This window comes from Neoarius graeffei, chromosome 7 (assembly GCF_027579695.1).
Source record: "Neoarius graeffei isolate fNeoGra1 chromosome 7, fNeoGra1.pri, whole genome shotgun sequence".
Taxonomy (NCBI): Eukaryota; Metazoa; Chordata; class Actinopteri; order Siluriformes; family Ariidae; genus Neoarius; species Neoarius graeffei.
Window position 1 is genome coordinate 30,469,953 of NC_083575.1, and position 19,301 is coordinate 30,489,253.

General features: G+C 41.0%; 1 protein-coding gene across 1 annotated transcript in view; it reads right to left on the bottom strand.

Annotated features, from left to right (window-relative positions):
• Positions 1 to 19,301, bottom strand: part of LOC132889218 (signal-induced proliferation-associated 1-like protein 2) — a 246,877-nt gene that overhangs the window by 197,811 nt on the left and 29,765 nt on the right. The window contains exon 2 of the mRNA XM_060925482.1: positions 9,783 to 11,531. Within this exon, the coding sequence (XP_060781465.1) occupies positions 9,783 to 11,154 (1,372 nt within the window). The 5' untranslated portion in view covers positions 11,155 to 11,531. The remainder of the gene's footprint in view (positions 1 to 9,782; positions 11,532 to 19,301) is intronic.

The following is a 19,301-nucleotide window of genomic DNA, read 5'->3' on the forward strand; positions in this document are numbered from 1 at the left end:
GGCCAATCCCCCTAATTCTGCGCCGACAAATAGTGGAGCAATATCAGAAAGGAGTCCGACAGTGTAAAATTGCAAAGAGTTTGAACATATCATCATCTACAGTGCATAATATCATCAAAAGATTCAGAGAATCTGGAAGAATCTCTGTGAGTAAGGGTCAAGGCTGGAAAACCACACTGGGTGCCAGTGATCTTCGGGCCCTTAGACAGCACTGCATCACATACAGGCGGGCTTCTGTATTGGAAATCACAAAATGGGCTCAGGAATATTTCCAGAGAACATTATCTGTGAACACAATTCACCGTGCCATCCGCCGTTGCCAGCTAAAATTCTATAGTTCAAAGAAGAAGCCGTATCTAAACATGATCTAGAAGCGCAGACGTCTTCTCTGGGCCAAGGCTCATTTAAAATGGACTGTGACAAAATGGAAAACTGTTCTGTGGTCAGACGAATCAAAATTTGAAGTTCTTTATGGAAATCAGGGATGCCGTGTCATTCGGACTAAAGAGGAGAAGGACGACCCAAGTTGTTATCAACGCTCAGTTCAGAAGCCTGCATCTCTGATGGTATGGGGTTGCATTAGTGCGTGTGGCATGGGCAGCTTACACATCTGGAAAGACACCATCAATGCTGAAAGGTATATCCAGGTTCTAGAGCAACATATGCTCCTATCCAGACGACGTCTCTTTCAGGGAAGACCTTGCATTTTCCAACATGACAATGCCAAACCACACACTGCATCAATTACAGCATCATGGCTGCGTAGAAGAAGGGTCCTTGGACTGAACTGGCCAACTTGCAGTCCAGATCTTTCACCCATTTGGCGAAAACATTTGGCGCATCATAAAATGGAAGATAGGACAAAAAAGACCTAAGACAGTTGAGCAACTAGAATCTTGCATTCGACAAGAATGGGTTAACATTCCTATCCCTAAACTTGAGCAACTTGTCTCCTCAGTCCCCAGACGTTTACAGACTGTTATAAAGAGAAAAGGGGATGTCTCACAGTGGTAAACATGGCCTTGTCCCAACTTTTTTGAGATGTGGTGTTGTCATGAAATTTAAAATCACCTAATTATTCTCTTTAAATTATACATTTTCTCAGTTTAAACATTTGATATGTCATCTATGTTCTATTCTGAATAAAATATGGAATTTTGAAACTTCCACATCATTGCATTCCGTTTTTATTTACAATTTGTACTTTGTCTCAACTTTTTTGGAATCAGGGTTGTAGTGTAGCAGAGTCAGGGTCCTTCCAGAACAAGTTGATTTATACAGACATCATGTGACAGATCATGTGACACTTTGATTGCACACAGGTGGATCTTAAACAACTAATTATGTGACTTATGAAGTGAATTGGTTGGACCAGCTCTGATTTAGGGGTTTCATACAAAGGGGGTGAATACTTATGCACACTCCAGATTTCTGCTTTTTCATCTTAATTATTGTTTGTGTCACAATATGTGCACCTTTTAAAGTGGTAGGCATATTGTGTAAATCAAATGGCGCCAACCCTCCAAAAATCCATTTCAATTCCAGCTTGTCATTACAACAAAACAGGACAAACACTGAATACTTTTGCAAAGCACTGTAAGAAAATGCAGTGTCTGGGTGGGGACCCACAGGGATCAGTATTAGGCTCACTATTGTTCTTGCTCTACATAAATGACATCTATAATTTGTCTGATAAGGTTTTTTTTTTTTTTTTTAATTTGCTGATGATACCAATTTACTTTATGCTGACAAGAACCTAAGATAACTTGAAACTACTGTTAATGCAGAGCTTCACAATATTTGTTTTGGCAAACAAGTTGTCGCTCAATGTTAAAAAACCTAACATTGTTACATTTAGACCTTATCAAAAACAAACTGATGAAGTTGACCTCAAAAATTTTGATTACTGTATTAACTCTTGTTTCTTCAGGAAGGAAAGAATATGTGACACACCTTGGTGTCCTGATTGATTCAAAACTATCCTGAACTCAGCACATTACATACATTTCCACCAAAATCACCAAATCATTAGGCATCCTTGCAAGAGTAAGGCATTTTGTGCCTTCCACCACTATATTTAAAAATGATCAATTTCTGCTACAACCCTATCTTTCCTTTGGCATAGCAGTTTGGGGGCAAGCTGCTCAAACTATTCTGGAAAAAAATTGTGCAAAAACGTGCCCTTCACTTAAATCACTTTACACCTTTTAGATCACATGCTGTACTTTTGTTCAAGCTATCTAATATTCTTCCCCTTAATTTCCTTTATTTTAAATCATTGAGCATGATTATGCATGATGCATTTAACAACAGAACACCTTCAAACATTTCAAACCTATTCACTTTCTCTTGTAAAATACACCATCATCTCATCTCATTATCTCTAGCTGCTTTATCCTGTTCTACAGGGTCGCAGGCAAGCTGGAGCCTATCCCAGCTGACTACGGGCGAAAGGCGGGGTACACCCTGGACAAGTCGCCAGGTCATCACAGGGCATACACCATCATAACACTAGATTTTCTATGGCTGGCAAGTTCTACATTATGCATTTGAGGACTGATCATATGAAAAACTGTTTTTCAAGGATTGGTGCAAAAATCTGAAACAGTATTCCCACAAATATTGGCACTCTACCGAAATATAAATTTAAGAATATCCTACAAAAGCAGTTATTGCAAATATTGGTTGAGGATACTTATGCTGACACGCCTACTATAATTACCTATAGCTAGGTAGATATTAATTTTTTTAGTTCCCTTTCTTTTTTATAATTTCACAATGGTTTATCTCATCTCATCTCTAGCCGCTTTATCCTGTTCTACAGGGTCGCAGGCAAGCTGGAGCCTATCCCAGCTGACTACAGGCGAAAGGCGGGGTACACCCTGGACAAGTCGCCAGGTCATCACAGGGCTGACACAGAGACACAGACAACCATTCACACTCACATTCACACCTACGGTCAATTTAGAGTCACCAGTTAACCTAACCTGCATGTCTTTGGACTGTGGGGGAAACCGGAGCACCCGGAGGAAACCCACGCGGACACGGGGAGAACATGCAAACTCCGCACAGAAAGGCCCTCGCCGGCCACGGGGGCTCGAACCCGGACCTTCTTGCTGTGAGGCGACAGCGCTAACCACTACACCACCGTGCCACCCACAATGGTTTATTTTGTATCATTTTTGTACCTCATCAGTTTTTTTTTTCTGTTTCAACCCTACAACTGTAATTTTAATTTTTTTTTTTTGCTTTCCTTCCTGCCTCCAATAACTATGCTATTTGCAGGCAAGGATTTTTTGTATTTTGTATATATAATATTAATGAAATGAAATGAACTGATGTTGAGCAATTCAAAGATTATGAGCAATTTTACAAATTTGTGAATTATAGTGACCCTTAGAGGAGAATTTAGACAAAATTAAACAAAATCCCTTACAATGAGGTCCTAGTTTGGTCAAAATACTTTCACCATTGCCAAACATCCTGTTTGGCAGATTGTCCTTGTAAGAGTGAAACAACTTTTTAACACCACAGTGTCCGTTGAACTAGAGTTAACTCAATCAGATGAAAATGGAATTGTGTTTCCATGTTCATATTTCTATTGTTGTGTTGTGTAATTATTACTGTCAATGTGTCACACACCAAAATTGCTATGTAAGTAGCTACTGTAGGTATGTCTTCTATCACTATGCCAAATTTCATAAAAAGCATAGAAAGCATTGTAAGCTGTGAGGTCATGGTAGGCATCAGCATTGGCGTTCGAAGTTGCCATAGATCTACAAGTATGTACAAACCCAAATCCAAAAAAGTTGGGATGCTGTGTAAACTCTAAATAAAAACAAAATGCAATCATTTGCAAGTCACGGAAACTCTATTTCATTAAAAAATAGTACAAAGACAGCATATCAAATGTTGAAACTGAGAAATTTTATTTTAATTTGAAAAATATGTGTTTTTGTATGGCTCAATGTCATGGGTACCGACCAAAAGGGACATTAGCAGACTGCAAGCAGCGGAGATGAAGGTCGTTCATACCATCCTAGGCAAGAGCAGAATGGATAGAATTCACAACATCGATCTAAGGACGATGTTAGGCTCCACCTCAGTTGCAGAAGACATCAAGAGGTCATCTCTCAAGTGGCTGGGGCACCTAGAGAGAATGAAGGATGATAGACTTCCTAAGATAGCCTTCAACTTCAAACCAGCAGGAAAACTCCCACCTGGAAGACCCAGAAAGAGATGGAGGGACGGGATCCAGGAAACATTCACAAAGTACAGGCTGGGGCGGACTGACAGACTGGAGGAGGAGGGTGTCTTCCTGGACCAGGATGCATGGCTCAACAAATGCTCTTGACTGACAGGCCTTCAGGCCTAACTGGGGAAGATGGAAGATGTTCATTTTAAATTTGATGTCAGCAATACAATTCAAAAAAGTTGGGACAGGGGCATGTTTACCACTGTGTTAAATCAACTCTACTTTTAACAACACTCTGTAAACTTTTGGGAACTGAGGAGACCAATTGCTTTAATTTTGAAAGAGAAATGTTGTCCCATTCTTGACTGATATGCAATTTCAGTTCCTCAGCAGTTCAGGGTGTCCTTTAACATATTTTGTGCTTGATAATCCACCAAATGTTTTAAATGGGAGGCAGGTCTGGACTGCAGGCAGGCCAGTTTAGCACCTGCACTCTTTTACTACAGAGCCATGCAGTTTTAGTATGTGCAGAGCATGGTTTGTGCAGAAAGAAGGAAGGCCTTCCCTGAAAAAGATTTTGTCTGGATGGCAGCATATTACTCTAAAACATGTATATATCATTCAGCATTAATGATGCCTTCCCGGATGTACAAGCTACCCATGTCACGTGCACTAATACACCCTCATACCATCACAGATGCTGGCTTTTGAACTGTGAACTGATAACAAGCCAGATTGTCCCTCTCCTCTTTAGCCTGAAAGATGTGGTGTCCATGATTTCTAAAAAGAATTTCTACTTTTGATTCATCAGACCTCGGGACAATTTTCCACTTTGCCTCAGTCCATCATAAAAGAGCTCAGACCCAGAGAAAGTGGCTGTGTTTCTGGATATTGTTTATATATCATTTTAACTTGCATTTGTGGATGTAGTAATAAACTGTTTTCATAGACGATGGTATTCTGAAAGGTTCCTGAGCCCATACAGTGATTTCCACTACAGACACGTGTCTGCTTTTAATGCAGTGTCACCTGAAAGTTACTCTCTCCTTTCCTCTTTACACTTTATACATCTGACTTCAGCTACAACACGGACAGCTGCCACCTCCAGAAGTTCTCAGATGATACAGTCATCATTGGACGTGTGTCAGAGGGGGACGACCTGGAGTACAGAGAGGTCATCACCAACTTTGTCGCCTGGTGCGAACTGAACCACCTGCGCATCAACGCCAGCAAGACAAAGGAGGTGGTGATCGATTTCAGAAGGATGGTTCCTCAAATTGCACCAGTGAACAGCCAGGGTTTGGACATTGAGATCGTGGAGGAGTACAAATACCTGGGTGTTCACCTCAACAACAAACTGGACTGGACTAACAACACAGATGTCCTGTACAAGAAGGGCCAAAGTCATCTCCACCTGTTGAGAAGACTGAGGTCTTTTGGTGTGTGCAGGACACTGCTTAGGATTTTTTATGACTCCGTGGTAGCATCAGCGATTTTCAACGCTGTGGTCTGCTGGGGCTGTGGAAGTTCAGAGAGGGACAGGAAGAAACTTAATAAACTGGTCAGAAGGGCTGGCTCAGTCTTGGACTGTCCTCTGGACTCCATTGAGGTGGTGGGTGAGAGGAGGATGTTAGCCAAGCTGACATCAATCATGGATAACCCCTCTCACCCCCTACATGAGGCTGTGGAGGCTTTAATCAGTTCTTTTAGTAGTAGACTGCTACACCCACTGTATAAGAAGGAGAGATACCGCAGGTCATTCATACCTGCTGCTGTCAGAGTGTATAACACCCACAACTTGTACCTCTGCCATCTCTCATCGATGCAATTATTATGTGCAATAATTTAGGCCTTAAACTATTTTTATGCATATATATATATATATATATATATATATATATATATATAAAATTTATGTATACATGTGTGTATATATACAGAGTCTACCTGTAACGTGCAATTTTTCCGAGCCTCTCAATAAGGCAATTTTTCTATACTTTTTCAAATAGCCCTCTGTATTTAATCTTTCATTTGTCTAATTTTTATTTCAGTTTTATTTGTTATCTGTATGACATTTTCTTGCTACTGTAACACGTGAACTTCCCCGATGTGGGATGAATAAAGTGAATCTAATCTAATCTAATCTAATCTAATCTAACAGCCTGAAGATCACAGGCATCCAATGTCAGTTTTCAGCCTTGTCTCTTGCATACAGAGATTTCTCCAGATTATCTGAATCTTTTCATGATATTATGTACCATAGATGATGTGATCCCCAAATTCTTTGCAATTTTTTATTTGAGGAACATTATTCTTACATTGTTGCACTGTTTGCCCATGCAGTCTTTCACAGAATGGTGAAGCCTTTCCCATCTTTACTTCTGAGAGACTCAGCCTCTCTGGGATGCTCTTTTTATACCCAATCATGTTACTGACCTGTTGCCAATTAACCAAATTAGTTTTTTGTTTTCTTTTTCATGACACAACTTTTTCAGTCTTTTGTTGGCCCTGTCCCAACTTTTCTGAAATGTGTTGCCGACATCAAATTCAAATTTAGCATATATTTTTCAAAAAACAATAAAATTTATCAGTTTCAACATTTGATATGCTGTCTTTGTACTATTCTCAATGAAATACAAGCTTTCCATGATTTGTAAATGTTCACGATGTTTTTATTTACAGTTTACACAGCATCCCAACTTTTTTTTGGAATTGGGGTTGTCTTTGAAACATTACGGTATCATCATTTCACAAATTTCGAGAGTTAACATTACTGCGTTTCAAAGCTTTTTTTCACTATACTTTGAAATGCAGCTTTAAGAGTTTGCTCTTTCACTTGCCCTTGAAGATGAAGCTGGCAGCTCATGGGTGTGACATAATTATAACAATAACATTGGAAGAGCTCTCTGTCTGAGCAGTGACCATGCTACACCACTTCCGGTTATCTAGCTAAGTTTGAGAAGACATTATGGATTTGGCAACTGCTAAACGAGCTACTGGCATTAAATTGCTGAAACTTGTCAAAAAACAAGGATCTCTGAGCAAGATATGGCAATATTTTACTTTTATGGCAAGTGATGGTGGAGAGATAGAGTCCCCTTCAACCCTTTTGTGGAAACGGTGCCTCAAGTCATGTGTGGCGGGAGGAGGCAATACGTCTAACTTGATGAAACATTTGATACACGCATGCATCTCAATTTGTAACAAGAATTCCAGGAATGGGACATGTGTGTGATGATCACATAAATACATTTGAAAATAAGGCTGTCTAAATGACAGGTACCTGTCATGATCCAGCCCAGAACCTTCAGGTCCTGATCTGGGGTTTGTGTGTTCACTCCATGGCTTCTTTGTTTTAGGGATAAAAATTATTTTATCCCTATATGTGACTAATATGCCAAAGGCTGGCTCTGGTAGGGTAGGCTGGCTAGGCTGGCTGGTTCTGCGTAGGCTACATGTAGCATTAAAACATATGATTAAATTATGTCAGGGCAACTATTGGTGTCTACATGAAAACAAATTATTGTTAACCTGTTAAACAAACTCAGTCGGGGCAAATAGACCACCACTGTAGATATTCATTAAAGCACTCGAACTTTTGAGCGAGCCTGGCACACTAATCATACATACCCTATGCTGTAAATTCAAGATAACCAGGCTCCCTGTAGCGGTTTTTGTGCATCAACATAGGTTACACTGTTGATACATTCTATATATACACCCATGGTCGATGACTTACCATCTGTTCTCATCTTGAAAAATTCAATAACAGTGGATTGTTTTTTGAAGTCATCTTCCAACCAGTTCTGAATGTTCTTCATCTGTTGGTGATTACCAAAACTTTGAATGTGCAGTGTGCAGGGCTCAATTATGTCCCCCCCCCCCATTCACTCCTCCCCCCCATCCGTCTTCGGAAGCTGCAAGTCAAGTTCCAATCTGTTTCAGTCAGTTGTTTTCTATTAATCTCTTACTTTTTTTGAGGGTGAAAATACCCAGGACTAGGCTCAAAATACCCGGAGCTATAGCCCCCACTGATAGGACCTCACGATGTCACTGGCCTCGAGAAATATGCTGTAAAAAGTTGGTAAAGCAAACAGACTCCCTCATTTAGCAGCAGCATCATAAGAAGAGTTCGACATAAAGATGGTAACAATATGCAACCACAAGACCAAATCAAGCTGCTATAATAAACAATCAAAAAGCCAGATTTGACAATATAATAAAATAGTATTCCTACCTATTTGAAGTTTATAGCTTCATCATAACATTAATGCTAGCACTAACATTAGCAGACTCTGTGCTCATGCTGCCCTCAGCAGAATCTTCACTGCCTAGAATTTCTATTTTCAAAAGCCTGAAAACTGTTCAATTGTTTTCTTTTGCTCATTTCAAGACTACTTATTTGCATGCTAACCCACAAGATAAGCAAACTCTGATTAAATCACTATTAAGTTCCAGAAATGTTGATCATGCAATGACCTATAGCCAGTGACATTAACACCAATCATAAGCCTTCAAATATATTTGCATCATAACTTTGAGAGTGGACACAGTGGATCTCATCTCATCTCATTATCTCTAGCCGCTTTATCCTGTTCTACAGGGTCGCAGGCAAGCTGGAGCCTATCCCAGCTGACTACGGGCAAAAGGCGGGGTACACCCTGGACAAGTCGTCAGGTCATCACAGGGCTGACACATAGACACAGACAACCATTCACACTCACATTCACACCTACGGTCAATTTAGAGTCACCAGTTAACCTAACCTGCATGTCTTTGGACTGTGGAGGAAACCGGAGCATCCGGAGGAAACCCACGCGGACACGGGGAGAACATGCAAACTCCACACAGAAAGGCCCTCGCCGACCGCGGGGCTCGAACCCGGACCTTCTTGCTGTGAGGTGACAGCACTAACCACTACACCACCGTGCCGCCCACGACACAGTGGATGTAACCAAAAAAATGCATCTTATTTTCAAGCACATTATTCAATAAAAAAGAATCCAAAGACATGATCTGCTGTTGTCACAATTTTATTTTCAAAATAACATTTTTAAAAATAAACAAACTCTTTAAAAAAATTACTCATGGTGCATACAGTATGATGGCTGCCGGTGCCAGTGATGGACACTCAAATGTGATTATTTGTAAAATAACTCTACTCAACTTTACTGCACTAAAATGAAGGTATTATTGTAATAGACAAGGTATACAATGTTTTCTACTGGATGGTTAATTGTACATGAAGCAAATTTATGACATTCACCCATAACTGAGTATGGCTGCGCTTTCCTAAATAATAGTAATAGTTTTCCTACATAAGAATGGGAAACAAACTGAACTAAAGAGAAGTAAACAAAGAAACCCAATCCTAAAAGGAATTCTGTCATAAGACACTTCATTTCCCAGAAACATTAAGGAGCAATGAAGAAGAGTGGGACAACATAGATTACTAAGGTTCCTGCATCCAGCCTTGGCATGCTATTGCACAGAATCCCCTCTAATGGAAACATTTGCACTGCATTCTGTATTTCCCATCCCAAAGCTGATAATAATATGAATATGAATATGAACAAAGAATGCTTACCTTTTCCATAGAAATATTTACGGTAATAGTATGCCCCCAAGTCAATGTGCTCAATGATGTATCGCTTCACTTTTTCACGATGGACTGGTTGATTTTCCCGAGGTATCTCCAGCACAGAAACACCAGCATTGGTGCAGTGAGAGCTTAATGAAGACTCAAAGGAACAGCTTCCTTCCCCACTGTAGTTGGCACTGGACAGAGAAATCTTCTTTTCACCCTCTCCACCAATCTCATTCCGGAAATGTGGGCAACTTAGCACTAGCTCATTGTTCTTTCCATCACCCTCGTCTGCGTCAATATTTTGTTTAGGGTTCAACTCTTCATGGCTGCCCAGTGGAGATTCAAACATTGGTGCAGTTCCACTAGTATTTCCATATACTGGACCACTACATGGGACTTGATACTGTGAAGCAGCTGAGGCACCAGTTGTAGTATTCTTCCTATGACCAAGGCTGACTTGATTTGCCATAGCATCGCTAATATTAAAGAGTGCACTCTGCACATCATAGTGAGCAAAGCATTTCGGGATGCCAAGAGACCGCCGGTCTTCTTGCTCAGTTGAGAGCCGGAAACCATGCTCATTTTTAATAGTTCTCAACTTCCGGAAAAAAGATGTCTCAGATGACTCTGATCTGAGCCGATGCATAAGGGATTTATCTCTTTCTTGACTGTAGAGAAGGGAACTGCCTACATAGTCATAGCCTGGGATACAAATGATCTCTCCACGTGCTATTTGAGCTGCTGTCTGCAAGCTAGTTGAAAAAGCACTGTCATAATGCATCTTTGGGAAACCAGTTGAGTGTTTATTCAGATTATCCAATTTGTCTACTTTGTAGCCCTTTAACAGTGTAAGGGCTCCATCCCCACCTAGACCTTGGTGGTCAATAGAGGAAGTGCTGCCATACTCCCGATGCAATGAGGCACCAGTGTTTGGGTTGACAGCTTTTTGATGGATTATGTCCTCAGTATCTATATCACTGATAGTCACATCACTGTTGCTTCGCTGTCGAATGGGATGAAGACCCTTTAAAGGGGACTGACTCAAAAGGTCCCTCTGTGAATTTTTTTTGTCAGGATGATCAAGTTCCAATGGTGCTTCATTCACGTCAATGATTTCTATGCTTTGGTCTGGTTGTCCATTTTGAAACGCCATAATAACTCTCTCATAGTTTGACCCGCATAGATACTCCCACCCTTCATTTTTGGGCAGCCAGTCTGACAATCTGGCATGCACTCCCATTTTAGGAATGACAGATGTGCCATTGACTTTTCCTACCCCATTAGACTTGCACTGCAGACTGGTACCTGGAGTTTCTTTGTTTCCATTCAATGACTTCTGTTTCCTGTTGAATAGCTCATCTGAAGACTGCATGACTTTAGAGGAGACCTGAAGGCCTCCAGTTACTGGAGTCTATAGGATTGTCTTATCTATGCCAGGTCTTTGTTTAAGATGAAACTCTGTTTGCAGCTGGTGGGGACCACAGAAACTCAAGTACCCTACTGATTACATTGTAATAGGTCTTAAGGAAGAGAGTTTCCTTCTCAAGCTTCAGAGATGGCATATGCCAAATAACAAGCTTCAGCATGGCAAAGGGCCAACCTTTAGCCTCAGTCCATATTTCCTCCAGACTGGCTAGGTCAATGACAGACACAAATAATTTGGGTAATTAGACTGGCTGATGGGCAATGGGGCTTTAAAAGGTAGTGCTCTTTGCAGAAAGATGAGTGCATATCCTGGTGGAGCTGAATCTGCAAAATGAAGAAAAAAAGGGAAAATGCATTACTATTTAGAAACAGAGGGACTGTTCCCAAATAAAGATCATTTTCAAAAAACAAACAAGGATTAACAATTAGGAGGTACAGTATATTACTGAACAGACCTAAGCAATATCCAAAAACATAGCACACTTAACACAGGTGTCCAGTCTTATCTGCAAAGGGTGAACGTGAGTGCATGTTTTCATTTCAATCAATCAGAAGCCAATCAGTTAATTTTGGTTTTCAACACACTATTGGGTGTGGCCATGGCTGTAGCCAGCTATGAGGCCACCGAGGTCCAGACTTCGGTCATTTTTAAGAGCTGAAAATACATTTGTACGCTAAATATTCAACTGAATAAAAAAATAAAGAATAACATTAAAACGTCTCCGTAAAAAGTGCATTAATTATGTTAAACGTTGATTCTGTCTTCTGTGTCTGTTTTGTGCGTGTAGCTCTGAGACCAAGAACACAAAAACGAATGAGTGCACGACTCGGGGAGGAACGCAGTGCAGGAGACACGTTTTTTTCATGGTAACCATCAACGCACTTTCATGAAGCTGTTAAATTTACATTTTCGAAGCAACACAGTTTTGTCCTCATTGCTTGGGCCAGATCAAACCATTAAACAAACTTAAATTATTCTTACTCTTGCCACATACATGATTATTTTTTTCAAAACTGATTATATTCAGTTCAAACACAATTAAAAGTAATTTCAGGAATAGATCTCTTGTGTGGCGTGTAATTCATCCCTCTCATTTAAATATGTCGAAAAATTTTCAGCAAAGCGCGCGCATCACAGACCTCGGTGATTTTAAAATGCTGGCTACGGCCCTGGGTGTGGCTTCTACCTGGTTGGAATGAAAAACTGCACCCAAACCAGCCCTTTCTGGATAAGATTGGACAGGGGTGGACTTAACAACTTCCGTCATTAATAAATGAATAACAAATTCTTGACACAAAGTTGAAAATTCTCTGCAAAGGTAACAGTTAACCGTAAATATGGTGGTGTTCATTATGAATATTTTTAGAATCACATATGTAAACTGAAAAAATGCTCTTTCTTGAACTTCCACTGACAAATCAGCAAAATGTGATTTTTTCCCCCTTAATGGATTGAGTATGCAGGCCGTCCTATCACCATGGTGACAGCACTATAATGTTCCATTTCCAAGTGTACAAATAGTCTGGTGAAACCCACTAGATAGGCTGGGTCCACCTGATTAGGCTCTAATTGAATTTATGTACAGTGGTGCTTGAAAGTTTGTGAACCCTTTGGAATTTTCTATATTTCTGCATAAATAGGACCTAAAACATCATCAGATTTTCACACAAGTCCTAAAAATAGGTAAAGAGAACCCAGTTAAACAAATGAGACAAAAATATTATACTGGGTCATTTATTTATTGAGGAAAATGATCCAATATTACATATCTGTGAGTGGCAAAAGTATGTGAACCTCGAGGATTAGCAGTTAATTTGAAGGTGAAATTAGAGTCAGGTGTTTTCAATCAATGGGATGACAATCAGGTGTGAGTGGGCACCCTGTTGTATTTAAAGAACAGGAATCTATCAAAGTCTGATCTTCACAACACACGTTTGTGAAAGTGTATCACGGCATGAACAAAGGAGATTTCTGAGGACCTCAGAGAAAGCATTGTTGATGCTCATCAGGCTGGAAAAGGTTACAAAACCATCTCTAAAGAGTTTGGACTCCACCAATCCACAGTCAGACAGATTGTGTACAAATGGAGGAAACTCAAGACCATTGTTACCCTCACCAGGAGTGGTCAACCAACAAAGATCACTCCAAGAGCAAGGCATGTAATAGTCGGCAAGGTCACAAAGGACCCCAGGGTAACTTCTAAGCAACTGAAGGCCTCTCTCACATTGGCTAATGTTAATGTTCATGAGTCCACCATCAGGAGAACACTGAACAACAATAGTGTGCATGGCAGGGTTGCAAGGAGAAAGTCACTGCTCTCCAAAAAGAACATTGCTGCTCATCTGCAGTTTGCTAAAGATCACATGGACAAGCCAGAAGGATATTGGAAAAATGTTTTGTGGATGGATGAAACCAAAATCAAACTTTTTGGTTTAAATGAGAAGCATTATGTTTGGAGAAAGGAAAACACTGCATTCCAGCAAAAGAACCTTATCCCCTCTGTGAAACATGGTGGTGGTAGTATCATGGTTTGGGCCTGTTTTGCTGCATCTGGGCCAGGATGGCTTGCCATCGTTGATGGAACAATGAATTCTGAATTATACCAGCGAATTCTAAAGGAAAATGTCAGGACATCTGTCCATGAACTGAATCTCAAGAGAAGGTGGGTCATGCAGCAAGACAACGACCCTAAGCACACAAGTCGTTCTACCAAAGAATGGTTAAAGAAGAATAAAGTTAATCTTTTGGAATGGCCAAGTCAAAGTCCTGACCTTAATCCAATCGAAATGTTGTGGAAGGACCTGAAGCGAGCAGTTCATGTGAGGAAACCCACCAACATCCCAGAGTTGAAGCTGTTCTGTATGGAGGAATGGGCTAAAATTTCTCCAAGCCGGTGTGCAGGACTGATCAACAGTTACCGGAAACGTTTAGTTGCCGTTATTGCTGCACAAGGGGGTCACACCAGATACTGAAAGCAAAGGGTCACATGCTTTTGCCACTCACAGATATGTAATATTGGCTCATTTTCCTCAATAAATAAATGACCCAGTATAATATTTTTGTCTCATTTGTTTAACTGGGTTCTCTTTATCTACCTTGAGGACTTGTGTGAAAATCTGATGATGTTTTAGGTCATATTTATGCAGAAATATAGAAAATTCTAAAGGGTTCACAAACTTTCAAGCACCACAGTACATATATAAATATAGCTGCAAGGAGCTACTGAGGGGTCAAGCACTACATAGCACCACATTGGGGTCAAATGACACCAATGTTTTATCCTCCAATTTTGTACTCATATTTTGTGTCAATTGAGGTATTTCACCTGACGTCACAGGGTCACGTGACACCCCGGTGTCCGCCATTTTGAAGGTCAAGCTAGCTAATGTCAACAACATAGTAGCTAGTATGTTACTGTAGCAATGTTTACGTTCAGTCATTTGGATGACTGTTAAAACCTTTCAGTCTCAAGTTTTTCCTTTACTGTATTTACTAGTTTACTGTAATTATGATCCGGCAGCTATTTACACCGGATCCAGTGTAAATAGCTGCCGGAGCGCGCTCCGGCTTGCTCCCCCTCAAATTAAGCAGCGCGCTCCGGCTTGCTCCCGGAGCACTCCGGGAGCAAGCCGGAGCGCGCTGCTTAATTTGAGGGGGAGCAAGCCGGAGTGCGCTCCGGAACCTCGGCCGAAGCACTCTGGGAGCAAGCCGGAGCGCGCTGCTTAATTTGAGGGGGAGCAGTTGCAGTTAGTTAGTCAGTTAGTTGCAGTTATTGCAGTTATTTATTCCAGACTTTAAATTAGTGAAAATACATTAACCAAAAAAAAAATTGATGGAACAATAACCAATAGATTACTTTATTCATCCAAGAGGGAAATTCACCTATTACTGCAGCACAGACAGATATATACTAAAAATAATTTAACATTATAAATGAAACAAAATAAGAATGCATATATAGTATATAAATAAGAGAATATAGTGCAAGTGTGAGATGTGGCAGTGCAGTGGGGTGTAAATGTTGTAGATATAAGCAGCAGACTTGAGTGAAATTAAAACGGCAGTGCAGTGCAAACATTGCAATGTTGACAAGAACAAAATGAACAGGAGAATACAGGATTGTATAAAATGAATATGAGAAAAGGAAAGGAAAATTGAAAATTAAGAGACAAAGTGGCAGTGCACTTGGATATTAATACTGGATGGTGGTAAAGTTCAACGGGTGTCCAATGAGCTTATCCTAAGACTGACACAGTGCAAAACAGTATCCCAGCACAGTGATGAGCTGTTGTACAATGTGGTTGCTTTTGGTACAAATGACATCCTGTACTGCTCCTCTCCACAGTGAAGTTGAAGGAGTCTTCTACTAAAGGAGCTCCGCTGTTTAACCAGTAGATCATGGAGGGTCAAGTCAATTTATTTGTAGAATGCTTTTAACAATAGACATTGTCACAAAACAGCTTTACAGAAAAATAAAGATTTTAAACATATGAGCTACAGGGTTCCCCACGAGGGGTTTTAGAGGTGCGGGCCGCCCCCCTTTCTGTGATTCCCGCCCCCGTTTAATTTCTGCCGCCCCTTTACAAAAGGAAGCATACCTGCCAACCTGTACGCATCTTGCGTAGCCGCTACGAATTTTTACCTCATTGTACGACTGTACGTTTTCACATTAAAAAGTATGCATATCGTCCGAACTCGCATTTCAGTCAAGTTCTCGCTGAAGTTGATACCGCTGATCTGTGAGAAAACTCAAAGCCAGAATGGAACGCTTTGCCCAATCCCCCCGCCCCTCTTCCAGAGCGTGTGGCTCTGCCCTCTTCACCCCCTCCCCTTCCTCCTTCGCGTCTCTGACTTGAGTGCAGCGGTGCAGCCAGGTGGCTAGAGCGAGTCGGGGATTGAAACGTCGGTTAGAGACGTCGTTTTTATATTTGTAACAGAAACGGTTGTGTTTCACGTGTACTCAAGAGCTTCCTAGCCGTTATTTTGTGCATTTACAACACCAACAGTGTTTATTTGTAGAATGCTTTTAACAATAGACATTGTCACAAAACAGCTTTACAGAAAAATAAAGATTTTAAACATATGAGCTACAGGGTTCCCCACGAGGGGTTTTAGAGGTGCGGGCCGCCCCCCTTTCTGTGATTCCCTTTCTGGCTAGTTCTTCATTTAACTTCGAAGCCGTCACTCGAGGTTGCATATTCGATGCGGTAACCAACGAAACCTGATTACAATTCCTCTCGCGCTCTCATTGAATCACTATGATAAGTACCACTTTATTGATGTGCTCAACAAAACGTAGCGTGTTGTATATCTTAAGGGCAGTCGGTAACTTCTGTTAATGGTAGCCTAGAATGTTTGCAGATGATGTGAAGTCGAAAATTGGTCATCCCTCTTATGAAAAAACCAGCGTGGTACTGCAGTATCAAATGCTTTTTTATACAGTATTACTGCAGTAAATGCAATATTTTGAATGCAAATGCAATAGTTTGCACATGAAAAAGGCATACTACAAAATACTGCAGTGTACTGTATAATGCAATATTTTTACTGTATAATGCAATATACTTCCAACATGTTAAAAAATGCAAAAGTCTAAACCTATTGCATGGGAAATTTGTGCATACCATGTTTTGTGTTGAAAGTGCCTTTTTTACATACTGTATTAATTTAATGTGTTATTTATTTTGAAAGAGTGGCTCTGGTTTAATTTCATTTGCACATCTATTTAATGTTTGTTGTGATTTTCAAAACGGAAGGAAGTTCCCAAGAGCCATCAATAACAGTTTCCCAAAGTCTATCAATAGGAATGTTTTACAAAACTGGACTATGTTCCCAAGGTCAATCAATAAAACTGGATTGAAAGTGTGTTTTTGGTCTGCTGGTTGTGGTCTGTGGGGGCGCATGCGCGCTGGGCTGGGGTGAGGTTGACGCGATGGGGGGGGGTACTCATGAAATTGTAAAATTGTACTCATAACATTTTTTCAAGGTTGGCAGGTATGAGGAAGAGACGTCCCTTTGTTTTCTTTGTGACAGATAGCCTTTCTCTGTTGAAGTACCGACAACGCGACAACACCCGAGTGTGAAACTCATTTACCAGCACTTAGTTTAGTCAGTCTGACGATTATAGTCTAAGAAAAGCGTTTCACACTTCTTCGGCGTTTTTGACACATTGTTCTTGCGCCGGGAGATAACATGCCTTTATAATAACATGTGAATCGACACCAAGTTCGAGATAACTGATTGTTATTGTCGGCAGAGAAATAAAGGATAAAAACAAAAAGTTCAAAGTTGGTGCGGCAAGCGTGATATTGCCTATAAAACCGTGAGGATATAACCTGGCTGTCAGTGTTACTGTAGCTCTTGAAGTGCGTACACTCTGTCGAAATGTCTCTCGAGCGATTCGGTTTTACGCGTAAGCGTCCCACTGTCGACATCGAAAACATCGATCTAAATTGATTTTGTATCGGTCCAATTGATTCCTCTATTCTAAATGATTACTATTTGAGAGTATTTTATGCAAATTTCATGCAAATCGCATATGTAAATTTATGCAAATTTGTTTCAAGGTCATCGGATTGACCCCCACCCCCCTATATTTTCAATCCATGGAGAACCCTGAGCTAATAAATTTATCCCCAGTGAGCAAGCCTGAGGCAATGGTGGCAAGGAAAAAGTCCCTGAAACGACATGAGGAAGAGACCTTGAGAGGAATCAGACTCAAAAGGAAACCCATCCTTATTTGGATGATAACAGATAGTGTGCTTATAAATAACTCAGTTCTATAAGTGTGTTCTATATGGTCAAAAAGTGAAATTGTGTAACCAGAAAAGTCATTATAGTTTAACCATGAAGTTTGTTGAAGTTACCAGAGGGGGTGAGGTTTATTGTCCAGAATGGCTGTGAGTTTCTTGAGTGTCCTTTTTTCCCAACTCAAAACTATCTAGAGAGTAGCCCAGAACCGAGCTTGATCAATTTGTTCAGTCTTTTTGTATTTCCAGCTCTCCCCAACATGTTGCTGCATAGACAACTGCACTGGCTATCACAGACTAGCAGAAGATCTCTAACATATTGCTACAAATTTTAAAACACATGAACTCCATAGGGCGGCACGGTGGTGTAGTGGTTAGCGCTGTCGCCTCACAGCAAGAAGGTCCAGGTTCGAGCCCCGTGGCCAGCGAAGGGCCTTTCTGTGTGGCGTTTGCATGTTCTCCCCGTGTCCGCATGGGTTTCCTCCGGGTGCTCCGGTTTCCCCCACAGTCCAAAGACATGCAGGTTAGGTTAACTGGTGACTCTAAATTGACCGTAGGTGTGAATGTGAGTGTGAATGGTTGTCTGTGTCTATGTGTCAGCCCTGTGATGACCTGGCGACTTGTCCAGGGTGTACCCCGCCTTTCGCCCGTAGTCAGCTGGGATAGGCTCCAGCTTGCCTGCGACCCTGTCGAACAGGATAAAGCGGCTACAGATAATGAGATGAGATAAGATGAACTCCATAAAGTAGAGTTTCCTCATCCCTTTCCTGTACACAGCCTGTGACTTGACCTTACAGTCCAGCTTGTTGCTGTGATGGACACCAAGGTATCTGTAGATGTCAACCAACTAAACATCCTGACCCATGAAGGTAATGGGGCTGGTTGTGGTCCACTTCCTCCTGTAGTCCACCACTATCTCTTTGGTCCTGGCCACATTGAGAAGCAGGTGGTTTGTTCTGCACCACCCCACAAAGTTGCTAACCAGGTCCCTGTACTCCTCTTCCTGTCCATCCTTGACCCTACCACCACAAAGTTATTAGAATTTTTTCTGAAGGTGTCATCTGAAGACAACCGAGTGGGAAAAGATGTCTGGGAGAATTTGGGGAAGAGTGGTGATAAGGAAGTGGAGGAAATAGGGGAGGCCATTGTGCTGAAACTATCAAAGAACAAATCCAGCTCATTAGCTCTCTCGAGACTGCCCACCATAGATATTCATTTTGCTTTGAAGCCTGTGATCTGCTTCATGCTAGCCCACACTTCCTTTGCATAGTTCTACTGAAGCCTACCCTCCAGCTTAATTTTGTGGGCTTCATTGTTCTCTCTCACTCTCACCTTCAATTCCTT